A 19497-nucleotide genomic window follows, 5' to 3' on the forward strand; every position below is an offset into this window, starting at 1 on the left:
GTAGCAGACTAACCAAATTCAGAGCTATGGTTATTAAGAAGTATCTCTGTGAAGAAAAGGTTTACACTTAATAGGGTAAAATTAATGGTAAAATTCTTTAATATTAAGAAAACCAAAACACCCCCCAGGCCCCACAAAAAAACCTGAAACAAAAGCGCCAAACAAAATCTCACTGAAAAGCTTATCAAATTACCAAGGTAAAGTAGTGATAGCTGTGTTTTGTCACTGTGAAGGTCTAGCTTCAGTTCTATGAGTGAGATTCTTAATCTGAATCACTCTTTTTTAGATCATTTCCATTTAGGACCCAGGAAAAGAAGTACCAAACAGTAATTTCTGTCCATTCTAATGTCTCCTTTAAACTGTTTTCATTTCAACAAAAGTTAAGCTATCTCAAACAGCAACGAGGTATTTTGTTCCTTGGAAGCTGCTGTAAACATCAGCTGACATGCTGGGAGGCAAGAAACACCAACTTGTTGTCAGGCTAATTAAAATAAAGCTCTAGGTTTATTACTTGGACTAATTTCCATGCACATTATAGTGACAGCTGAAGACTGCAAAGTTGAAGAGAGGGCAGGTGCAGGCTGTGTGAACTTCTGTACTTCCATACTCACAAGTTGCTTCCTGCCACACTCTCTTCCCCTTCTTCCCACCTTCCCCCCACCCTCTGCCTCTAAATGCCATTTTAGACAAACTTGGCTGGAAAACCCTGCTTGACACTATTAGATATTTAACAGAGGCCCGTCTCTCCATTTAAAGACAAAATTAAGGGCACACATTAGTGGCAAAGGACAAGAATGCCCAACAGGATTCATTCTGAGAATGTCCTGGGTAAGTGCTACAGCAGAGGAGGGAGGGATGTTATTGTTTTGGGTTTTTTGTTTGGTTGGTTTTGTTTGGATTTTTTTGTTTTGTTTTTGGGTTTCATTTTGTTTAATTTAAGTTTTTGTTTTGTTTTGTTTTTCTTTTTGGCAGGAGGGAGGGGGTTCACAACCAGCCAGCTGCTAATGTGATTTTTTGAAGTAACATAGATAGCTACTACCTGCACTTCGTCTCTGTAGACCTTAGGTGCAGTCACGAGGATGAGAAAGAAGCAACTAGTTAGTTGCTGCTAGATGTGGTGATCCAAAACGCAATTCTTTTTGAAAGGGGAGTTCATAATATCAGAACTGTAATACCCAAATGCAACTCAAGATAGTACAAAAACTGGAAATAAAGGAAAACTTCACACTAATATATAGTAAAAATCATAGCTCTGAGGTTCTGGCTGCTGCATAGTTTTGGGATAGCTTAAACCTTAAGCCAACAATTTCCTAAAATGGGAAGATTATGGTAATACAGCCTGAGTCTCTCTAGACATTTTCTAGGCAAATTCCATGTGATCTTTTTAAAGCATTAGTTTCATAACATAAAATTGTATTATGACTTTTGTCTAAGTGATACAGGTACAAGCTTGTTCCATTCTGGAATGTTCCATCACTAACTTATTGTCAGAAAGACTAAGCTGCTACTGAAGAGTTATTTTCTTTGGAGAATGAGATATTAGCCATTATCATAGAGACTTTTAAAATCTTTGTCATGTAGGCAATAGTAAATCTGCTGTTGCTTTAAAGGAATAGAAATTGTCTGGTTTTATGGGACTTATTTTTCCTTGGATAAGGAAGGTCTGGGATTATTCTGCATTTCTCCAATACTAGAAAACATATTGTAGGGCCTTTTCATCTTTTCCCCCAAAGCCCCATGGCTTTATTTCATTTTGCATACATCTCACAAGCACTACCACTTTGTAGTGAGTTTGCACGGCCAGGACTTGGTAGTGGGGGTGATACGCGGTTGTTCTTTCTGAGAAGCTGATCTGCCAGCGCCCCCTGCGGCTGATGAAACCCACACAGTCCATCTCCAAGGTGGACCTACAAAGCAGAGCAGACATTTTGAAGTTTGGCATCAATTTTGTTCCTTCTTCTGGGAACAACCCGGAGTAATACATTGTTGCTGACAGTCAGTGGCTGTATCAGCTCTCAAGCCGGCTAGAAACTCCCACAGCGCAGTGGCGTTGGGAAAAGGATAAAAAATAACCCTAAAAGGAACATAATAGCCACGAGACAAGAGTGCGTGAGGAAAAAAAAGAGTCAAACTGTTACACATGCAGCTTTGCCACTACATATTATTCAATAAATGCTACAAGTTTCAGTGTTGATACATTTAGTAATAATTAAACCATAGATATTCTCCATAGATAGTTTTGACACATGGTGTCATGTTTGCTCACATAAGATTAGGGAAACTGAGAGTCAAGTGCAAGAAGAAGATACATTACAGTCTTGAGGCCCAAAAATGCAAGATGTCCTAAAAAGAGAGATTTCAAGTGAGTGCTGCCATTCTTTAACAGGCATGACCTATTTTTCTGTTTTGTTTTTGTATAAAAACATGGTCTTCTCTGTTGCCATTATTAAAGTATTTGGTGCTGTTTTCAAAGCACTTATAAGAATACACCTGATCCCTTCAATTTGGGTTTCTGAAGTTATGTCAGAGGCAAATGCAAGGAGAGGTTCAGATAAAATATTAATGCCTTTGGCTCCTGTTTTGAACTCCTCAAATGCAAACTTATTATTGATGACTAAATTATGAGTATTACCCCTACTAATACAAATTAAGTGTTTTCTCATTGACTTCAGGGGAAAAAAAAAAGTTTTTATGTGATTTCGTCTTAACTATTTTAGGGGCTCCAACAGCAAAGTCTGCTACCTAAAATAAGCCAAATATTTTATTTCTAGTCTGTTACAGGTAATTTGTCTGCAAATGTGTTATCAAGCCATAGAAAGAGCTCACTTCAACTCTTTCAAAGTTTAGGAATCCTACTTTACAAACTCTCTGTATGTGATGTACGCGCATGCAGAGTTCATACCTTCTTTTCCACAAAGAGTTTTGAATTATATTAGCTTTCAGATGAAAGGCAGGCAGAAGAATTAAGTGAGGTGCTGTCAGTTTTTGTGAGCAGCTCCCTAAACATCTGATTATGAAAGGCATCTCTCTGTGTCACTTACAAAGCTTTCCACATTAACTCTGTAAGTCAGGCTGATGCTTCCAATAAGCACTTAGTTTTGCATTTTCTACCAGCATACATTTACTTACGAGAACTCCTAAAAAAGAAAACATACATAATTATAGGCATAGAGGTTTACAAGGTGGCTCACATTTGATGACCTGCTATATTTTCTTCTATTTTCCTTGCTAATGCTATGATTTACATCTCAGCATCCAAGTACATGCCCATTATAGGGAGAAAACAAGCTGTACTTTTCTTAATTAACTGGTAGTCCTATAAACATCCAGAGGCTGGTATTATTACAGTATTTTAGAGGAATATAGATTAATCAGTAGCCAAGACAAAAATAAAAGAGTACAGCCCATGCAAAAGTGGAAGTAAATCATGGGGCAATGTTTTTTGCATTACCTGATCCTTCAAAACATTTGATGATGAGATGTCTCAGAGATGCCTGTGAACTTTGACAGAAGGTGTTAAGGAATTATGCTAGGAGGTAGCACTGTGTCCGTACCAGACTCTCCTCGCACTGCAATGAATCCAGGTTGCCTTAATAAATCCTTATACATGGCTATTTGATTTCCAGAAATGAGTACAAGACAACCATGTCAAGTTCTGGCAGCTCCAGCTGATGACGAGCATTTCCCCGAGTGGAGTAAGAATCATCTGGCACGCCTGCCTCATACATACTGGCAGTCCACTATCTAATTCAGTGTTGAGTCATGCCAAGTGACACTCCTAAGGGCAAGCTGGTAACAGGAACTCAGCTGTCAGCAACATCACTGCATCAAGTATTCTTCTGATGACTAATTAATAGCTATCATTTTCTTCATCAGTAATGTATTTGGTGAGGCACTGCAAGGTCCAGACAAATTCTGAAACCTCCAATCAGTCATACTGTTTAAACTGCACCCTGGCAGGCACTGTGAGATTTTTATTTCCTCTAATGTTACTAGACACAAATTCATTATTATTTGTGAAAGAAGAGGTAGGAAGGAATCTTAATTAAAAACTCTAAAAATCATTCAATTTATATGACTACCCTGCAGATCACAAAAATCTTTGATGAGTTTTGATCTCCTTTCTTTTTAAAAAATATTCTCATTTCTCTATGATTTTACTGAAGATCAGATTAAAAGGAGTCCTACTCCTGCACTATCCTCTGTTCAGTAAGTTCCTCAAAAAGAGACAAGAAAACCAAACCCCTGATATCCAGAACTCTTATGGTATGAGTTATAATAGCTTAAAGCAGTTCCAAATATATCCTAATCTTCAGTCAAAATTAAACAAGAAAATTACAATTGTTCCTTTTACTCACGTTAGAAGTGTCTTCAGTAAAATGCAAATTCCTTCTCCCTTGCAAAGCTGCCATTTTGTAAGCTGACTCACAAACACCATGTTAAACGGTGTTGCAAATATTATTTCCAACAGTATATCCTTTAGCCACAGTTACAACCAAAGACAGAAGGCTTGCCAGAACCAAAAACTATTTACAGGCAGGCTGGACTAACACCAGCCAGCCACCACAGCAAGTATGCTCAGCCACAGCAAAGTTTCATCAGCTGTAGTACCAGCTTTGAACAGAGCATCAGGAATGTGACATGAAAACTTCAGTGGACTTTCCCTCTGTACAAACATTTTTGTACTGTGTTGCAACACATCATTTATCTCTGTCACTCTGCTCACTCCTGGTACAGACAGGTTGTGTCACCAGTGTAAGAAGAGAATTCTTCCCCTTATTTTCTCACTACACAGCTCCTGCCAGTTCCATCACATGTTTTCCTATCACTCCAGGATTTCCTCTCACCTTTCAACAAAGGATAAGGCCATTATAAATTTTTCCAAGTGGAAGAATATTTCCCATACATATGTCACTTTCAAAAGCCAAGTTCACCTTTGGTGACAGTCATGGTTTCCCCTTCAGAGAGACCCTTTTTGAAGCTAAATCCAGATTACTTATAAACTTCCTTCTTCCCATCCTGCTACCCAGTCATCTGTAGCATGTGCATGGGATATTCCTCGTTTACCTTGCCTTTGTTGACATCAACTGGAAGGACAACAGATGTGACACTAAGTCAGACGTCATTGCCATCCTGTTGGGAGAACTCATCTGTCAGTGAAACAAGACCTTCAGATCCAGCACTTGTGAACACACCTGACAACATCCTCTTGTGCCACTGAACACCTCTTGGTGTTTTCCAGCCTCACAGGACAGACATGGGGTTACCTATCTGCACCCAAAGGATTAAGTTTCAGTATTTCCCTCTTCCTCCTCCTTTCAGTATTCCAGTGTAGGGATTGGTAACAATCTCAGAGCTGAATTTCCTCACAGAGCATTTGAAAAACATAGTTTGAGAATCAAGCTTTTCCACGCTCACTACTGCAAGTCAGGCAAAGCACCAAACAAATGTGGCATAGTATATTGTCATAGGTTAATGTATCTATATATAGTGTCAGTTAAATGTGAAGAGCAAGAAGACAGTATAGAACAAATCGAGCCATTCTGAACCCTGTAAAGACAGCTACTGCAACTTCAGTTAAGTTCTTTGCACAGCTTAATCAACACTGGAATAGAAACTGGGAAGGAAGTAACTCTATAAGCATCACTCCACTATTCAAGTCTTCTCGTATTAGAGAGAACTACATCTGACCTAGATGAATATCTGAATTCTGAAAATTAAAAGAAAGCATGAGACCAGTTATGAGAAATTCTAAAGTCTGCAAGTTTTTTCTTTACAAAGCATTGTTAGCAACAAGGTCACAAATCTGTAATGTACACATGGTAAACAAACATTAACTGTTCAAGAACTGTATTGCTGATGGTATTTACACACTTGTTTTTGTGGAAAAAAACCCCAAAACAACAAAACCCCCCCATGCACAAGGGTAGGACCCCATTAGTGACAGAACGTTGCAAGTTCTTCCTTCAGAAAACCATTACCGCTGCTTTAGCTCTTCCTATATGTGTTTATCCTAGACTTCCATATAGACTTCCAGGCAGCAATAATACTTCCAACAGCTACATAATACTGAATTTCGAACAATTACACAAAGAGGCTTTATTCCATAAAAATAGGAAGTTGTTACATATATGAAATAAATAACTATACTTACAGATAGAATTTCTGAGTATTTTCAAAGCAAGTTTGTTCCTAATACACAGAAACGTGTATTAATACAAATCCCCACATGCAACATCATACACAATGCCAGCATTTTCATACAAGGACCTTAGATGTCAAATCAGGACTTGAGGCAGTTTAAGACAAGCATTGGTTTTCCCCATTTGATTGCATATAACCTCTTGTGTAAACACAACCTTTTATATCTCTGCAGTTTCAAAATTTATACTTTTAAATTGTTCTTCAAGGATATCAGAATCTTCACCACTGTCTGCACTACTTAAATTCGTATCAAAATCCAGCTCATCCTTTGATTTACAGCTCTCTTGGCCATTTTTTGGAGTCTCACTCTCAGTTGCGTGTTGTCCTTTATCAATCCTGTAGAAAGCAAAAGGGATGTTATCATCACCCACTTCTGGAATTGAAACAAGAGTGGAATGGAAGATAGAATATCCTCCTGGCATTCCATCCCAATATAAAATGGAAGATGGCAGGAGGTGAGAAGATGGAGGAGAGGGGGAATAAAAGTCCCTAAAGTTACTTCACACTAAATAGGAAGGATATAAAACACAGTAAGTATGCATAAAAGACTACTGAGTACAGACCAGACTGGAAAGAAAGAAAAATAAATATTTGAACAGCTTGACCAAGTAAGCAACTGCTGGACTGTTGTCATAAATTAGTGAATTAATGTTTTACGTATCATGCTCAATAAAGAGAGAACGCTAGTAAAAAAAAGCCCAAAGCCTGCTAAATATACTGTGGTAACTGTGCTCAATATCAGTCCTTGTTTAGCTCTTCTGTTCACTAGTAACTGAATCATCAAGTGGCAAATAAAACACAAACAGCAAAGTGGCTTGTGCATATTTTATGATACTCTACACTGACAACTGTTTTGAAGTGCTTTGTTCTCAAGATATACAATTTACCTGTTGGTGTTAAAATGTCTTATCCAGGTGGGACATTTTTTGGCTCAGCTCCACTAACATCAATAAGCATTTCACCCCTATTTTCATCATAAGAAAGTGAAGAAAATGACTGCCACTGACTAATGTTTGGATTATTGAAAATATGGCATAACATACAACAGCTTCCTGGCAGTTTCCAAACAAGGCTTATTACAAGGGGAATTATCAGTTCAGGACTGAAATTATGCACCCTATGAAGTACTTACGGAATTACTACTTCTTCTTGTTTCCCACACTTAGCACAAATTTCTAGTTTTCCAGCACATGGTCGACAAATAACATGGTAAGGATCTTTTACAGTCTTCTGGAGGCACTTCACACTGTGAAGAGAAAGACAACATGACTAAAAAAATACTGTCAATACTTACTAAATATTCTGTGTTCAAATACAATTTACAAAAGAGGAACAAACACTCCACAAAAGTGAAACAACACATTTTAAGCCAGTTTAAAATGAAATAGTTGCTGTTTCATCAAGTAGTGCTATCAAAATCATTGCATTCACTCCTCTCCCTTAACTTTTCTCAGGAAGAATTACTTAAACAAGTATTGAAAAAGAAACATTAAATCAAGAATTTTATATTTAAGTTGGCAAAATAAACATTTCAATTCATTTCACTAGGTAGTTTTTATTTTAAAAGTTGCTTCACTTCTGGCTTAATGATAAAAATAGCATATGGCACAAAAAAGTACATAGACTTCACAAATAAAAAGCTTTTAGTTCAAACACTACAATGACTTATTCTTGAACTTTTCAGAGCATAAACCGAGTCAGTGCTAGACTTTGTTTTTTGTGAACACAAGCCTTCATGGAACAGTATTCTCAATAAAACCAACCTATTAAGGTAGAGGGCTTGGGCTATTTTTTTTTTCAAAATATCATAAAATTCTGTAGACTTAGCAACAGGGAAGCAGTTTCCAAAATTCTGTGGTTCAACATTCAGATGACATTTCCGAAACCTTGCAAATCTGGAGAACATAACCCAGAACAATATATAATGCTGCTGTGTTTAAAGTAATTTTTTTGGTTCTCACACCCTCAAAAGTTCTTCCCAGACATGTCATACCAACCAATGCAAGGCAAATTTATGTATTTTTTTTAATTAGCATATTCTGTTATAAGCTGCTGTTCTACAATGCCACTTTTTCTACATCCAATGCTTCCTGATTTACATGGGGTTTTTGCCTGCTTTCTTCCCTTTGGCAAAAAAACCCCAGGATGCACACAGTTATTTGAAGGAGAGTTAAAAAAGCACAACTTAATCTGTGGTGCACAGAACACAGAATGCTTATTTTTTATTCAGCAAGCCTTCTACCTAATAATTTATTTTTTACACAAAAGGATGAAACAGATTACTAATACCAAAATACAAGCTACTGTGACAAGCCTGCCTGTATTGTGCACCACAGCCCAGTGGTTTCTCTTGAGTTTAGTGCTCCATTACTGAAACACTGGCTGTGTCTGCTACCATAGGAGGTAAGGACCTCTGCAACTGAGCAAATAAGAAGCAAGCAGAGAGCCTTTCCTTCAGAAAACTAAAATAATTTATATGTATATAATAGTTTAAAATATTTACTATCTTTGTTATACAGTTATACAAAATCAAGTAATAAAGAACTCCATGCAAACAGTGCCAACATTTACTACATAGGATTATAGTTTCTCAAAGAAAAGGAGAAAACATACTAAGAGGTAATGTAATGTGTGTATTGCAAACATTAGCAAAGTGCAGAACTCAAGAGATGTGCAGATCATCTACAAATGTGAAACAAGACCTTATAAAATTGTTTTACAACAGGTTCAGGTTTGTCTTTTTGTTCAGGAGATGGTCCTGTGAACTTTTTGTTCACTGATGGTCTTGGAAACTTACAGGTCCACAGTTCAACTGATTTTAACAGCAAAGAGGGAAGCAGTTGGTTTTCCTCTGTCTTCTTTTCAAAAGTTTAAGATAAAAGATTAATGAATTAGAAAATTAACATTGCCTATAGGCTGTCATTGCAGACTCCACATTTGAAATATGTAGCACAATAGCAGCTTCTTATTGTGAGTTTCCAAAGCCAGAGTATTTTCCAAAAGCTCACAAACTACATAATCAACAATTAACAAAACCTATCTTCACTCACCATTTTTTAGGTTTTGTCAGTAGTTTGTACTTTCTGAATTTTACTCGCCACTCCAAGATACCTTTGCAATGCTGACACAGTCCATCATGAAGCTTAGCATTGATTTTCTGAATAAGTAAAAAAAAAACAAACCAAAACCAAACATTAATGACTTCCTGCTGTAAAGAGTAAAATCTTGCTTAGAAAGCACTTTTGCCCATCATATGATTGATACAGTACTATAAATATGGTTTTTTGATATTAACATTAAGCCTTTCATATACTTTTGTCTGGAAATTTTCTTCAATGGAAAGAGTACCTTGAGGTTAAAGACTAGATGATGAAGATTATTATTTTAATTTTCTTAAAAATTGTACTTCTTTTTGTTGTTATATTGTTGATAATTGATTACTGTAGGTTTTTTGTTTTTTTCATCTCTAGAAATTTCAGGAAATGGATTTAAGAAGAAATAAGCCCTGAAATACACAGTTTTTGTCCAAAGAAGACAACTTACAACACTTAGCATTTAACTTACTATTGCTATCACTATACTACATAGTTTAAACAGCCTCAGATTTTTCCTCAGATAACACACTATTTGCAGTCAAATTATTCAATCTCTCTCTAATCATTTTTGCTCTCTGCACTTAAGATAAATCTTTAAAACAGCAAATTAAGCCATCGTATATTTTCGAAACAATGAAAAATTTACCTTAATATCTCCTACAACATTTTGTGTGTTTAGCTTTCTCAGAAATATAAAATGTCAACTGGCCAGTAGTATTTGCACAAGAGAAGCTATTCTGAGATGGAAAACAGTACCAAACTACACTGTTACCTTAAATTGCAAGCTATGTCCTTGTATGCTCAATCTAATTTTATTTCTTCTCTATTTAAGAATGCCAGCAATAACGTCGTCTATTCCGTGGGTGTTCATACTCATTCAGAAATTTAAAAATAGAAATTTCATGGTTAAAAAATGCATATAATAAAAAATGTATTTTTTAAGATTGTTTAAAAATGGCTACCATATTAACATTGCATCAATAAAATGGTTTAAACCACATAGTTTACTTCTCAGCACACCTAAAATGAGTGATTCTGTACTAATCTGGAGTACAATTTATGTTATTCTTTCACAAATAAACTGAAAAAAAAGAGTTATTCTGTGAATACAGCATCTTCTGAAGTAATTTCCTGCCTTTGTGACCCACAATAGTTTCTTACTACTCCACAAAGCTCTACTTCAATACATAAGACCAAAAAAATAAGCCAAGCTTTAAAAATACCGGATCTTATTCTATTCCAAAAAATGTATATGGCAGAGGAGATGCTACTCACAAGTGAAACTATACTCTGGGACTTATGCTCCATCGTCTTCTTTTTATTAAACTTATACATCCAGTACGAGCTTTCCTATGGTATGGATACTGAAAGTGTGGTATTTTCTGGCTGTTTCAGTTAAAATAAAATTATTTTCTTAATGATCAAATACAGACTTAGCATATAAAGAAGCCAACCAAACAAGGTTTTGCACACTGCTTGGATATTGAATACAGAAAGCTGTGGTTCTGATGCATTACCAATGTATTTTCCAAAAAATACAATCGCTTAATGTGCAAAATTTCTGATAGAAGGAAATCATCGCTAAGTTCCCAGCAGATACCTGTTAAAGGCAATTCAGTGTCTCAGAATTTAACATCTTGCAATTCAAGCTGCTGTGAGCAGTGCCTGTGTTCAGTCTTTCAAAATTTACGCAGTTCAAATACAAGGATTGACCAGCACAAAGTAAGGCTCCAAGCACTATAGCCCACATAAGCTTCCAACAACCTGCAAATTAGCCTGAACTTCCCAGCGCTCCCCTGACTTGCATCGATGGGTAATGCAGGAGGGCAGTAAGATACAAACACTGTAATTTGTTTTTCCAGGTAGGGATACCTTTATTGTTACCAGCTATTTTTAGTTTTGCTAAGGTGGAGCCCAGTGAACGACAGAAGACTGCAGTCAGTAGCTTAAGCTGAAGGTAGATGGTTGTCTTTCCAAGGAAGAGTTAGCTTCCTGGATGAAAACGACCTTGTTTCTCTTAACGCATCCTGACAGGCTGGCACTGGGGTCAGGAGCCATGCCACGGAGTGAGGCAGGGGCAGGCTCAGCAAAGCCTTAGGTACCTGGAATGCAAGAGCCTGTGCTCAGGACTGCACACCCTGAAGAATTAAACAAAAACTACTTCAGAAACCTCTCCTCTGAAGCAAATCCAAAGTTCATCAAACAGGCATCAGACCTATTACAAATTCCGCTAAATATTTGCTATGGAACGAGGAAATATGCATAGATATTATTCAGGGAGTTTTATAAAGCTCTTCCTTACCCCCATACTCTTAGCACCTGGCTCCAGAATACACAACAGTCGCACAGTGATGCATTCCATTTTTCTTCTTTTTCTTTTTCCAATTAAACTGAAACACTGACCATCCCAAAAGCTGAAAATGCTAAAGATGAAGGGGCAGTACAGCAGGGCACAGGCAACCCAGGAGGTTCCTAGCATACACTGATGGCAACTGCCTTCTCTAAGTGATACAAGAGCCAACACGCAGAGGTGCTGAGCTGAACTTTGCTCTCACCAATAAGGTGGTGAGATGTGAAGCTCAAGGGTAGCCTGGGCTGCATTGATCATGAAGTGGTGGATTTTAAGGTTCCTGGGGCAGTGAGGAGTGTGGGAAGGAGATCACTACCCTGGATTACAAGAGAGCAGACTTCGGCATCTTCAAGGATCTCCTTAGTAGAGTGCCATGGGATAGAACCATGGAGGGAAGAGCAGCCCAAGAGCACTGGATGATACTGAAGAGTTGTCTTCTTCAGGTTCAAGGGCAATGCAAGAGGAAATCAAGAAAGAAAAGCAATGGACAAGGAGCTCCTGGAGAAACTTAAACACGTAACTTACAGAGCATGTAAGGAGGGAAAAGCAGTCTGAGAGGAATACACAGAAATTGTCCAAAGGCCCAGGGAGAGGGTCAGGAAAGCTGAAGTACAGGCAGAAATAAATCTGGCAAAGGACATCAAGGGCAAGGAAAAAAGGTTGCTCCTTAGCAATCAAAGACAGACTCAGGAAAATATTGGTCCTTTCAGGAGGGATACAGGATATGGAAGACCTGGTTACATAGGACATGGAAAAGGCATTTAGACAGTGGGATTGAGTGTACCCTCAGCAAGTCTGCCAATGGCACCAACCTGTATGATGTGATCAACACTGGACGGAAGGAATGCCTTATAGAGGGACCTGGACAGGTTTGACAAGTAAACCTGTATAAATCTCATGAAGTTCAACAAGGCCAAGTGCAAGGTCCTGCACTTGGGTTGTGGCAATCCCAAGCTCAAATACAAGGTGGGTGGAGAATGGACAGAGAGTCCTCTGAGGAAAAGGATTTTGTGGGTTTTGGTGGATGAGAAGCTCAACATGAGCTGGCAGAGTGCGCTTGCAGCCCATAAATCTGGCCAGCAGGGTAAGGGAGGGGATTCTGCCCCTTCACATTGCTCTTGTGAGACACCACCATAAACATTCTGGGACTCCCAACACAAGAAAGACATGGACTTACCAGAACTAGTCCAAAGGAGGGCCAGTAGATCACAGGACTAGAGCACCTCTTCTATGGAGGCAGCCTGAGGGCTGGGGCTGTTCGGCCTGGAGAAGAGAAGGCTCTGGGGAAACTTTACAACATCCCCCAGTACCAGAAGGGGGCTACAAGAGAGCTGGAGAGGGGCTTTTACAAGAGGATGTAGCCACAGGGCACGGGGGAATGGCTCAAACTGAAGGACTGTAGGTTTAGATCACATCTTAGGAAAAAAATCTCTACTGTGAGAGTGGTGAGGCACAGGAACAGGTTCCCCAGCAAAGCTGTGGATGCCCCACCCTTGGCAGTGTTCGAGGCCAGGCTGGATCCAGCTCTGAGCAACCTGGTCTAGAGGAATGTGTCTCTGCTCATGACATGGGGTTTAGAACTAGATGATCTGTAAGGTCCCGTTCTATCCAAACCATTATATGATTTTATCATCATATTTATGCATGTCAAAAATCACTTTAAGCATCCTTGAGATCCAGGCATAAAGTTGCCTGGACTTTTCAACACGGCAAGACCACAAATCTTACACAGCTATTGTAAAGAAATCACATTGCATCTGCTCAGAAGGTCACAAACTGGAAGACAACAGCTTTGAAGTTCTAATTTCCTCCTTCTAAAAGGCACACATGCAGCATCTTCCTCCTCTTCAGCAATTTCCTGTATGCTTTGCTCAAATTTGATAAATCAAGTATGGGACATCGTAACTAATCATTGGCTCAGAACATCTGAACACAAGAGACACTAAGACTTCCCAACCCTTCCAGGCAGTTGGTTTAAATAGTCACTAGAGAATGATGGGCTGATGTAAGGAAAGTTTATCTTGTGTTTGTATTTTAGATTTTGCTTAAAAAAAAAAAAAAAAAAAGCATGACATACAAATGCTATCATTACTAAAACAAGTTGCTAATTTACTGTGATTTTTTTTACATTTGATTCAGCATCTCCTCTGACCAAAAAAGCCCATAACACACCACTTTCAAAAGCAATGCAGAATTTAAGAGGTAAAGAAAGCTGTCCCTAATGAAAGATTTGAATAGTCTGTTTTTTCAAATTTTTGAAATTGCTAAAAAAACATGTAAGAGAAGTTCTCATAATAAACCAAAAGACAATTTTTTCTTGTTTCTCTGTTCCCAGTCAGAATGGGGAAGTCACCAGTAAAATCAAATAAACCCTTCTGATGCTTACTTTTCCTATTAATATTTACTTTTTAATATATTTTGTATATTGTTTAAACTTTTTCACAAGCTCATATTTTCTTCGTTGTGCCCATTTAATAGCTTGCTTTCCCTCAGGGTATTAAAAAACCCCAACAAGCTACAAAAAGCCTTGAAAAAGGCTTGTAAACTTCATTATTATTTTCCAACTTTTCTACCCAGCCTTTATGAAGGTACTCAGGCCCTCACACACAAATAGGAGGTAGTGCTTGAAATTAATTTCTTGGTGTGAAAACACTCCAACATGTTAGATTATGTTTCTGTCTCAGAAGTTTCTCTGGGGTTTTCTTTATGCTCATTTCCCTGTTTTAGTCAATAGCTCTCTCTTTTCTTTAGCATACTTTCCTCCAAGGATAAGTGCAACTCATCCAGTGCTTACAGTATGTCTATACATTATCCAGGGAAATTACAGTTATGCAATACAGACATACCTAAGCAGTCTTAAGGTATGAGGCCACAAAATATTCCATGTGCACACTATATGCACAGTCAGTTGTACATCAATGAACCAACATCTTCTGCTCATGTAACCTAATATTAAATCACCCAACAACCTGCCAAACGCAGTTCGGAATATATTAAAGCAAATGAATGCACCTACACCTACTAACTTGGCACACAAAATAATCCCTAGGTAAAACTAGCATTAAAGAGCTCACAGGTAAGATGTAATGACAGGGCTTCAAAGAAGCTTCACCATCTGTTTGTAAGCTTCTAATTATGTGTGAACCTATGGGTATTTTGATTTCCTCTACTAAAAGCAGATTCCTGCTACTGAGCACATATCAGTGGTCTATTCTGATGAAAATGAGTGTAATGTTAACACCACCCATAAACTTCCTTATCAGAAACACAGGTGACACTGCTTCAGTCAGCAAGGACAAATGCAGCACAAGGATGAATGCAGTACGTGGATGAACGCAGGATTACTGAACAACTGAACTCAGAAAAACAAAACTCCACAGGACCTCCAGTGCATGACTGTAAATCAGCTAGAGTAGGTTAGTGCAGAAAGACAAATGCAAAACTGATGCCAGATTTCAGGGTTCCATAACACATTACACAGGCTGAAATTGTCCCCCACAGAGCTTCACTTGCTCACATATTGTATCAGCATTACTTGAAGCTCCTTTCTCTACAGATATTTTCTCATCAAGTGTATTTCAAAATTTAAGCAACCTATGGATGTAGCATTTAAGAGAGCACGGGAAGGACTCTCACTATCTCTCCAAGAAAGAATGGAAAATACACAAAGACACATAAACACACACACACCAGACACATCTCCTGCACCTACCCACACGTTCTTTCTTTCACTCTCTGCCCCATCTCCAGAGCCGGGTTAGAGTCCAGGGCAGATGCTATATTCGCTCCTATTCTCCCTACATGAAAGGCTATAACCCAAGACAGAATGTACTTCTGAACCCAGAGGAACAGGAGTGGCTATAGAGTAGACTTCAGCCTACCAAGCTACTCTACATAGCAGCAAGAACATTATCTAAAGAACTGCAATAAGGTTATCTAACATTTCCAGTCAGTCACTGGTTTATCTCTATCTCCCCTCTGTGCTTCAAAATACGATTACTGACTCAGCATTTAAGCTCTATATTCAGCTGTTCTCTTCCTAGTGCTTTCCCACAGTCTCAACCAGTGTTTCCACTAAAACAACTGATTTATCCATGCACCCAGCTCAAAAAGTAACTGACATTAACACTGTGGTAAAGCTGAGGTTCAGAGGTAATAACCTTTGAAATTTAGGGAAATGTGGATTATCATCTTGGATATACTTAATGAAAGGAAAAAAATGGAGAAGCAAATCAGTCATTTGAGTGTAAATATGAATCACATTATGGTTTACCATCTTATTACAATGGAATTCTAAATGTTCTCATTAAATTATATTTCCTTTCATTTCTAGAACTACTGCAGCTTTCAAGATGACTTACATAATATACTTTACATAAAATGTATATTCATATAACATAATGTATATCCTTCATCTCGGTGCTGCAAAGAGCTATTCAGGAATTCACCATGTAATGCAAACACCCATAAAACACCAAGATATAAGAGCTAACAAGACAGTGTCTTACCCTGTCCTGGCTATTCCTTCTTCAGGTCATCCTAAGATGCAAACTTTTTCAGCACTGTTGTAGGCTGTTTCTCAAATACAGTAGAGAGGCAGCGTACTTTGTCGCAAGGATGTTTCATTCAACAAGCCTATCTCAGAGCAACGCTGTAGTAAAGAATTGATCATCAGAGGAAAGACGGATCTTCCAGCATGTTCTCAGGTAATCAGATCTATGGCCTTTAAGCTTAGAAAATGACACGGTCAGTGTCGGACAAAGAGCACAAAACATTTCATAAAACGACCAACCAACTGGATAATGACTGCCAGCAGAGAGAAGTCAAAATACTGTTAGATCAATTTCCTCCGTAGATACTCCTTCACTGAGAGAAATAGCAATAATACCATAATTAACTCCCTCAGCTCCACCCAGTGTACAATCTGAAGCTATTGTAGTAAATATTCAACATTGTTAATGCAGCGCACAATTGCAGCAGGATTGAAATTTTCAGCTGATGAGCATTTTGCAGCCTTTCAAGACAGCATTGCATTGGACAGTGTACAATGCTAGAAAGGCCAAATACAAAACCTCCCGTATGTCTAACAGTGATTTACAGGAGATCCACTCTCTTTGAGGATCTTTAAGCATTCTTTTGATCTATTGAGGTAACGAGAGGTAGAAAGGAGTAAGCCTCACTCCTGTATCAGTCACTGTGATAGAAATTGTGATCTCTTTCTTTTTCTCATCACACACTGAATATCCATGACACATCTGATCATCCTGGACTACCAATGACAGAGGTGCAATCATTCAGTATAGTTTATATCTAAACTATGACATTAATCATCACTTAATCTTTGCTAGACTAACTTCCTTAAAATTTCACAAACAGAAGAAATGGGGTTAGTCATCATGATAATGACCCCTGTTATCCCTGCCCTGGTTTTAGCCAAGCCAGGGTTCATTTTTTTAAGCTAGGACACTAAGGTTATTCTATATCACTTCACATCATTTTCTAGGAACGGCAGGAGGGGTCCCTTCCAGGTCACATAGCATGTTGTGACCTGGTACTGCCAGAGGTCTCACAACCGTGAATGCTTGTGTGTGAATCATCTCTTCTACACTATTGCTGTTACTGTTTGTTTTCTTATTTCATTTGCTGTTTCCAGTAAATTGTCCTTATATGAAGCTGTGATCTTTGCCTTTTGTGCCTTCAATTCTCCAGGCTATGCAGGGAGACAGGTAAGGGGAAGGGTGAGAGAGTGAGTGAGGGGTGCATGGTTTAGAGTGTTTCAGTTGGAACACTAAACTGGAGAATGTAATTCCTAAAACATGGCAATGCCTTAGGACTTGAATTTGTACATGACAGTACGGCCTAAGAAAAAGTATTGCATCCTTTCCCCTTACCAAAGTGGAAATTTTCTATATATCCTGCTTTCTAACTCCAGAATAGGAAGCACATTCTTCAGGATGGTACTTCATACTCTCAGCCCTTCCTGTGTACCAGCAGGCATAGAGAGAAAAGAAATCCTTTGCTTGAAGTGGAAAGAAAAAAGAGACAACTTGATGTCCACAGCAAATCTTGGCTACATTAAAAATATATACATTTATTTGAATGCATGATATTGTGTAGCCAGTTCTATATGATATAAATTATTTTCAAAGGGAAGAAAAACAGAAGAACAGCCATGTGGGTTTTAAAGTGATTATTTCAGTTACAAAACTGATACCAGAATTCAGTTTCTCTTTGCAAACTTTTTTGACAGACCAGCTCTCTACATTATTTCTTTGTGTGTATGTTTGCACCCAGACAGAAAATACTCTCCTATCAGAGGTCATGCAGTGACTCACACAATAAATAATACTGCTTAGAATCCCAGGAAAGTAGCCTGTTCAACTTGCAGAACCAGTCCTAAAAAAAAAATCTCAAAACCCAATCAAAACAAACTTACAAAAAACCCAGAGCTCCATCTTTGGCATCAAGTCTTTAACTTGCTACTTCGTTCCCCTCCTCCCAACTCTTTTTGACAAGCCAGGCAGGCTCAGTTAAAGGGATACTGATATGACAGCAATTCAACCAGGTAGACTCTCCTAGTTTATTCATCCTCTGTTTTGTCTTAGTCATCTTCTTGGTTTGATGAAACTTCGGTGGTGTTACTGCTCAGACACCCTGGGTGTTCTTCAGCCCCTTCCGTATATTATGTATATTATATATTATATAATATTCCGTATATTATGTAACCAAAGTTAAAAGCACAGAGCATATTTCAAGAATATGTTGTAGACCCTTTGCCCTCTTAGAATCAAAAATGACGAAAGTCTTCTGAAACAAGAGAGTGAAGATGATAACTTTTGCAGCAAAAGTGCTGATAGACTAGCTGAAGACACCTTTCTAACTAACTAATCAGAAGAGACACTTTTTTTTTTAGAGAGAGAAACGTACAATGTATTTTTTTTAAAGAAAGCACAATTAAAGAAAAGTATGCAGATTGAAGCTGGGTATTTATGCGTGATGGGACAAAGTCGTTCAAACTAAGCCGTCAAAACACCAAGATTTCTGAGTTATGACCACACACTCATAAACCTTGAGAAGACCAAACACCTTTCAAGAAGCCACATGGATAACGCGCCACGGAACATTTAATTACTCCACACACTGCACAAATTCAAGCACCTCATTTCAGTCTTAATCATTCTTTGGCTTAACTAGGCTCTTTTAGGTCGTAAGTATGATTCAAGTTTCACACTACACGTGTGCGTACAGTGACAATGAAATGTCTCGTTAAGGCCTCTCTCACAGCGCTGTGCCGGTGCGGGCCGGGCCGGGCCGCGCCGGGGGGGTCTCCATGGCTAAAGCGGTGCCCCGGCACCCACTGCGTGACCCGTCTGCCATCCCGCAGCCTTTCAGGACCGGGCACCAGACCCCACAGGCCAGGGCACGGCTCCAGAAGCCGCAGGGGGCCTGCCCACGCTTTCGGCCACAATCCCTTCCCACGGCCCGGGCCCAGGCCCCGCGTGGCCCGCAGAGGGGCGGCTCCTGACGCCGGGCCAGCCCCGCTCCCCCCGGGCCGGGCCCGCCCCGCCTACCTTGAGCCGGGCGCTGCTGTCGTGCCGGTCGTTCTGGAAGGCGCGCGCGTTCTGGTGGCGCTGGGGCCGCGTGCGGGACACGTTCCCCCGCTCGGAGCTCATCCCGGCCGGGCCGTGCCCCGGAACCGCTCCCGCCACGGCCGGGGCCGCCCCCGCCGCTGCTCCGCCATTGGCGCCGCGGCCGCGCCGCCCCGCCCCGGTGCCGTCAGTCTGCGGGCGAGGCTGCGCGGGGCGGGCCCAGCGCTGCCGGGGCCGCGCCTTCTCCGGCCGGGACCGG

The 19497-nt window shown here is 39.4% G+C and overlaps 1 protein-coding gene and 1 long non-coding RNA gene across 2 annotated transcripts; both read right to left on the minus strand.

The window, feature by feature from the left end:
• Positions 1-6070: 6070 nt before the first annotated feature.
• Positions 6071-19445, minus strand: LOC310922919 (uncharacterized protein C9orf85 homolog). The gene is made up of 4 exons (XM_083883892.1): positions 19221-19445; positions 9255-9361; positions 7337-7450; positions 6071-6540 (listed from the first exon to the last, which is right to left on the minus strand). Exons 1-4 carry the CDS (start codon positions 19320-19322, stop codon positions 6363-6365), a joined length of 501 nt encoding a protein of 166 aa, XP_083740018.1. The 5' UTR covers positions 19323-19445; the 3' UTR covers positions 6071-6362.
• On the minus strand, positions 12827-15519 carry LOC310922920. Its single transcript, XR_014592516.1, has 2 exons — positions 15362-15519; positions 12827-12912 (listed from the first exon to the last, which is right to left on the minus strand). It is a non-coding gene; the product is annotated as an uncharacterized lncRNA (long non-coding RNA).
• Positions 19446-19497: the final 52 nt, after the last annotated feature.

Source organism: Zosterops lateralis, assembly GCF_965231275.1.
Source record: "Zosterops lateralis genome assembly, chromosome: Z".
NCBI lineage: Eukaryota > Metazoa > Chordata > Aves > Passeriformes > Zosteropidae > Zosterops > Zosterops lateralis.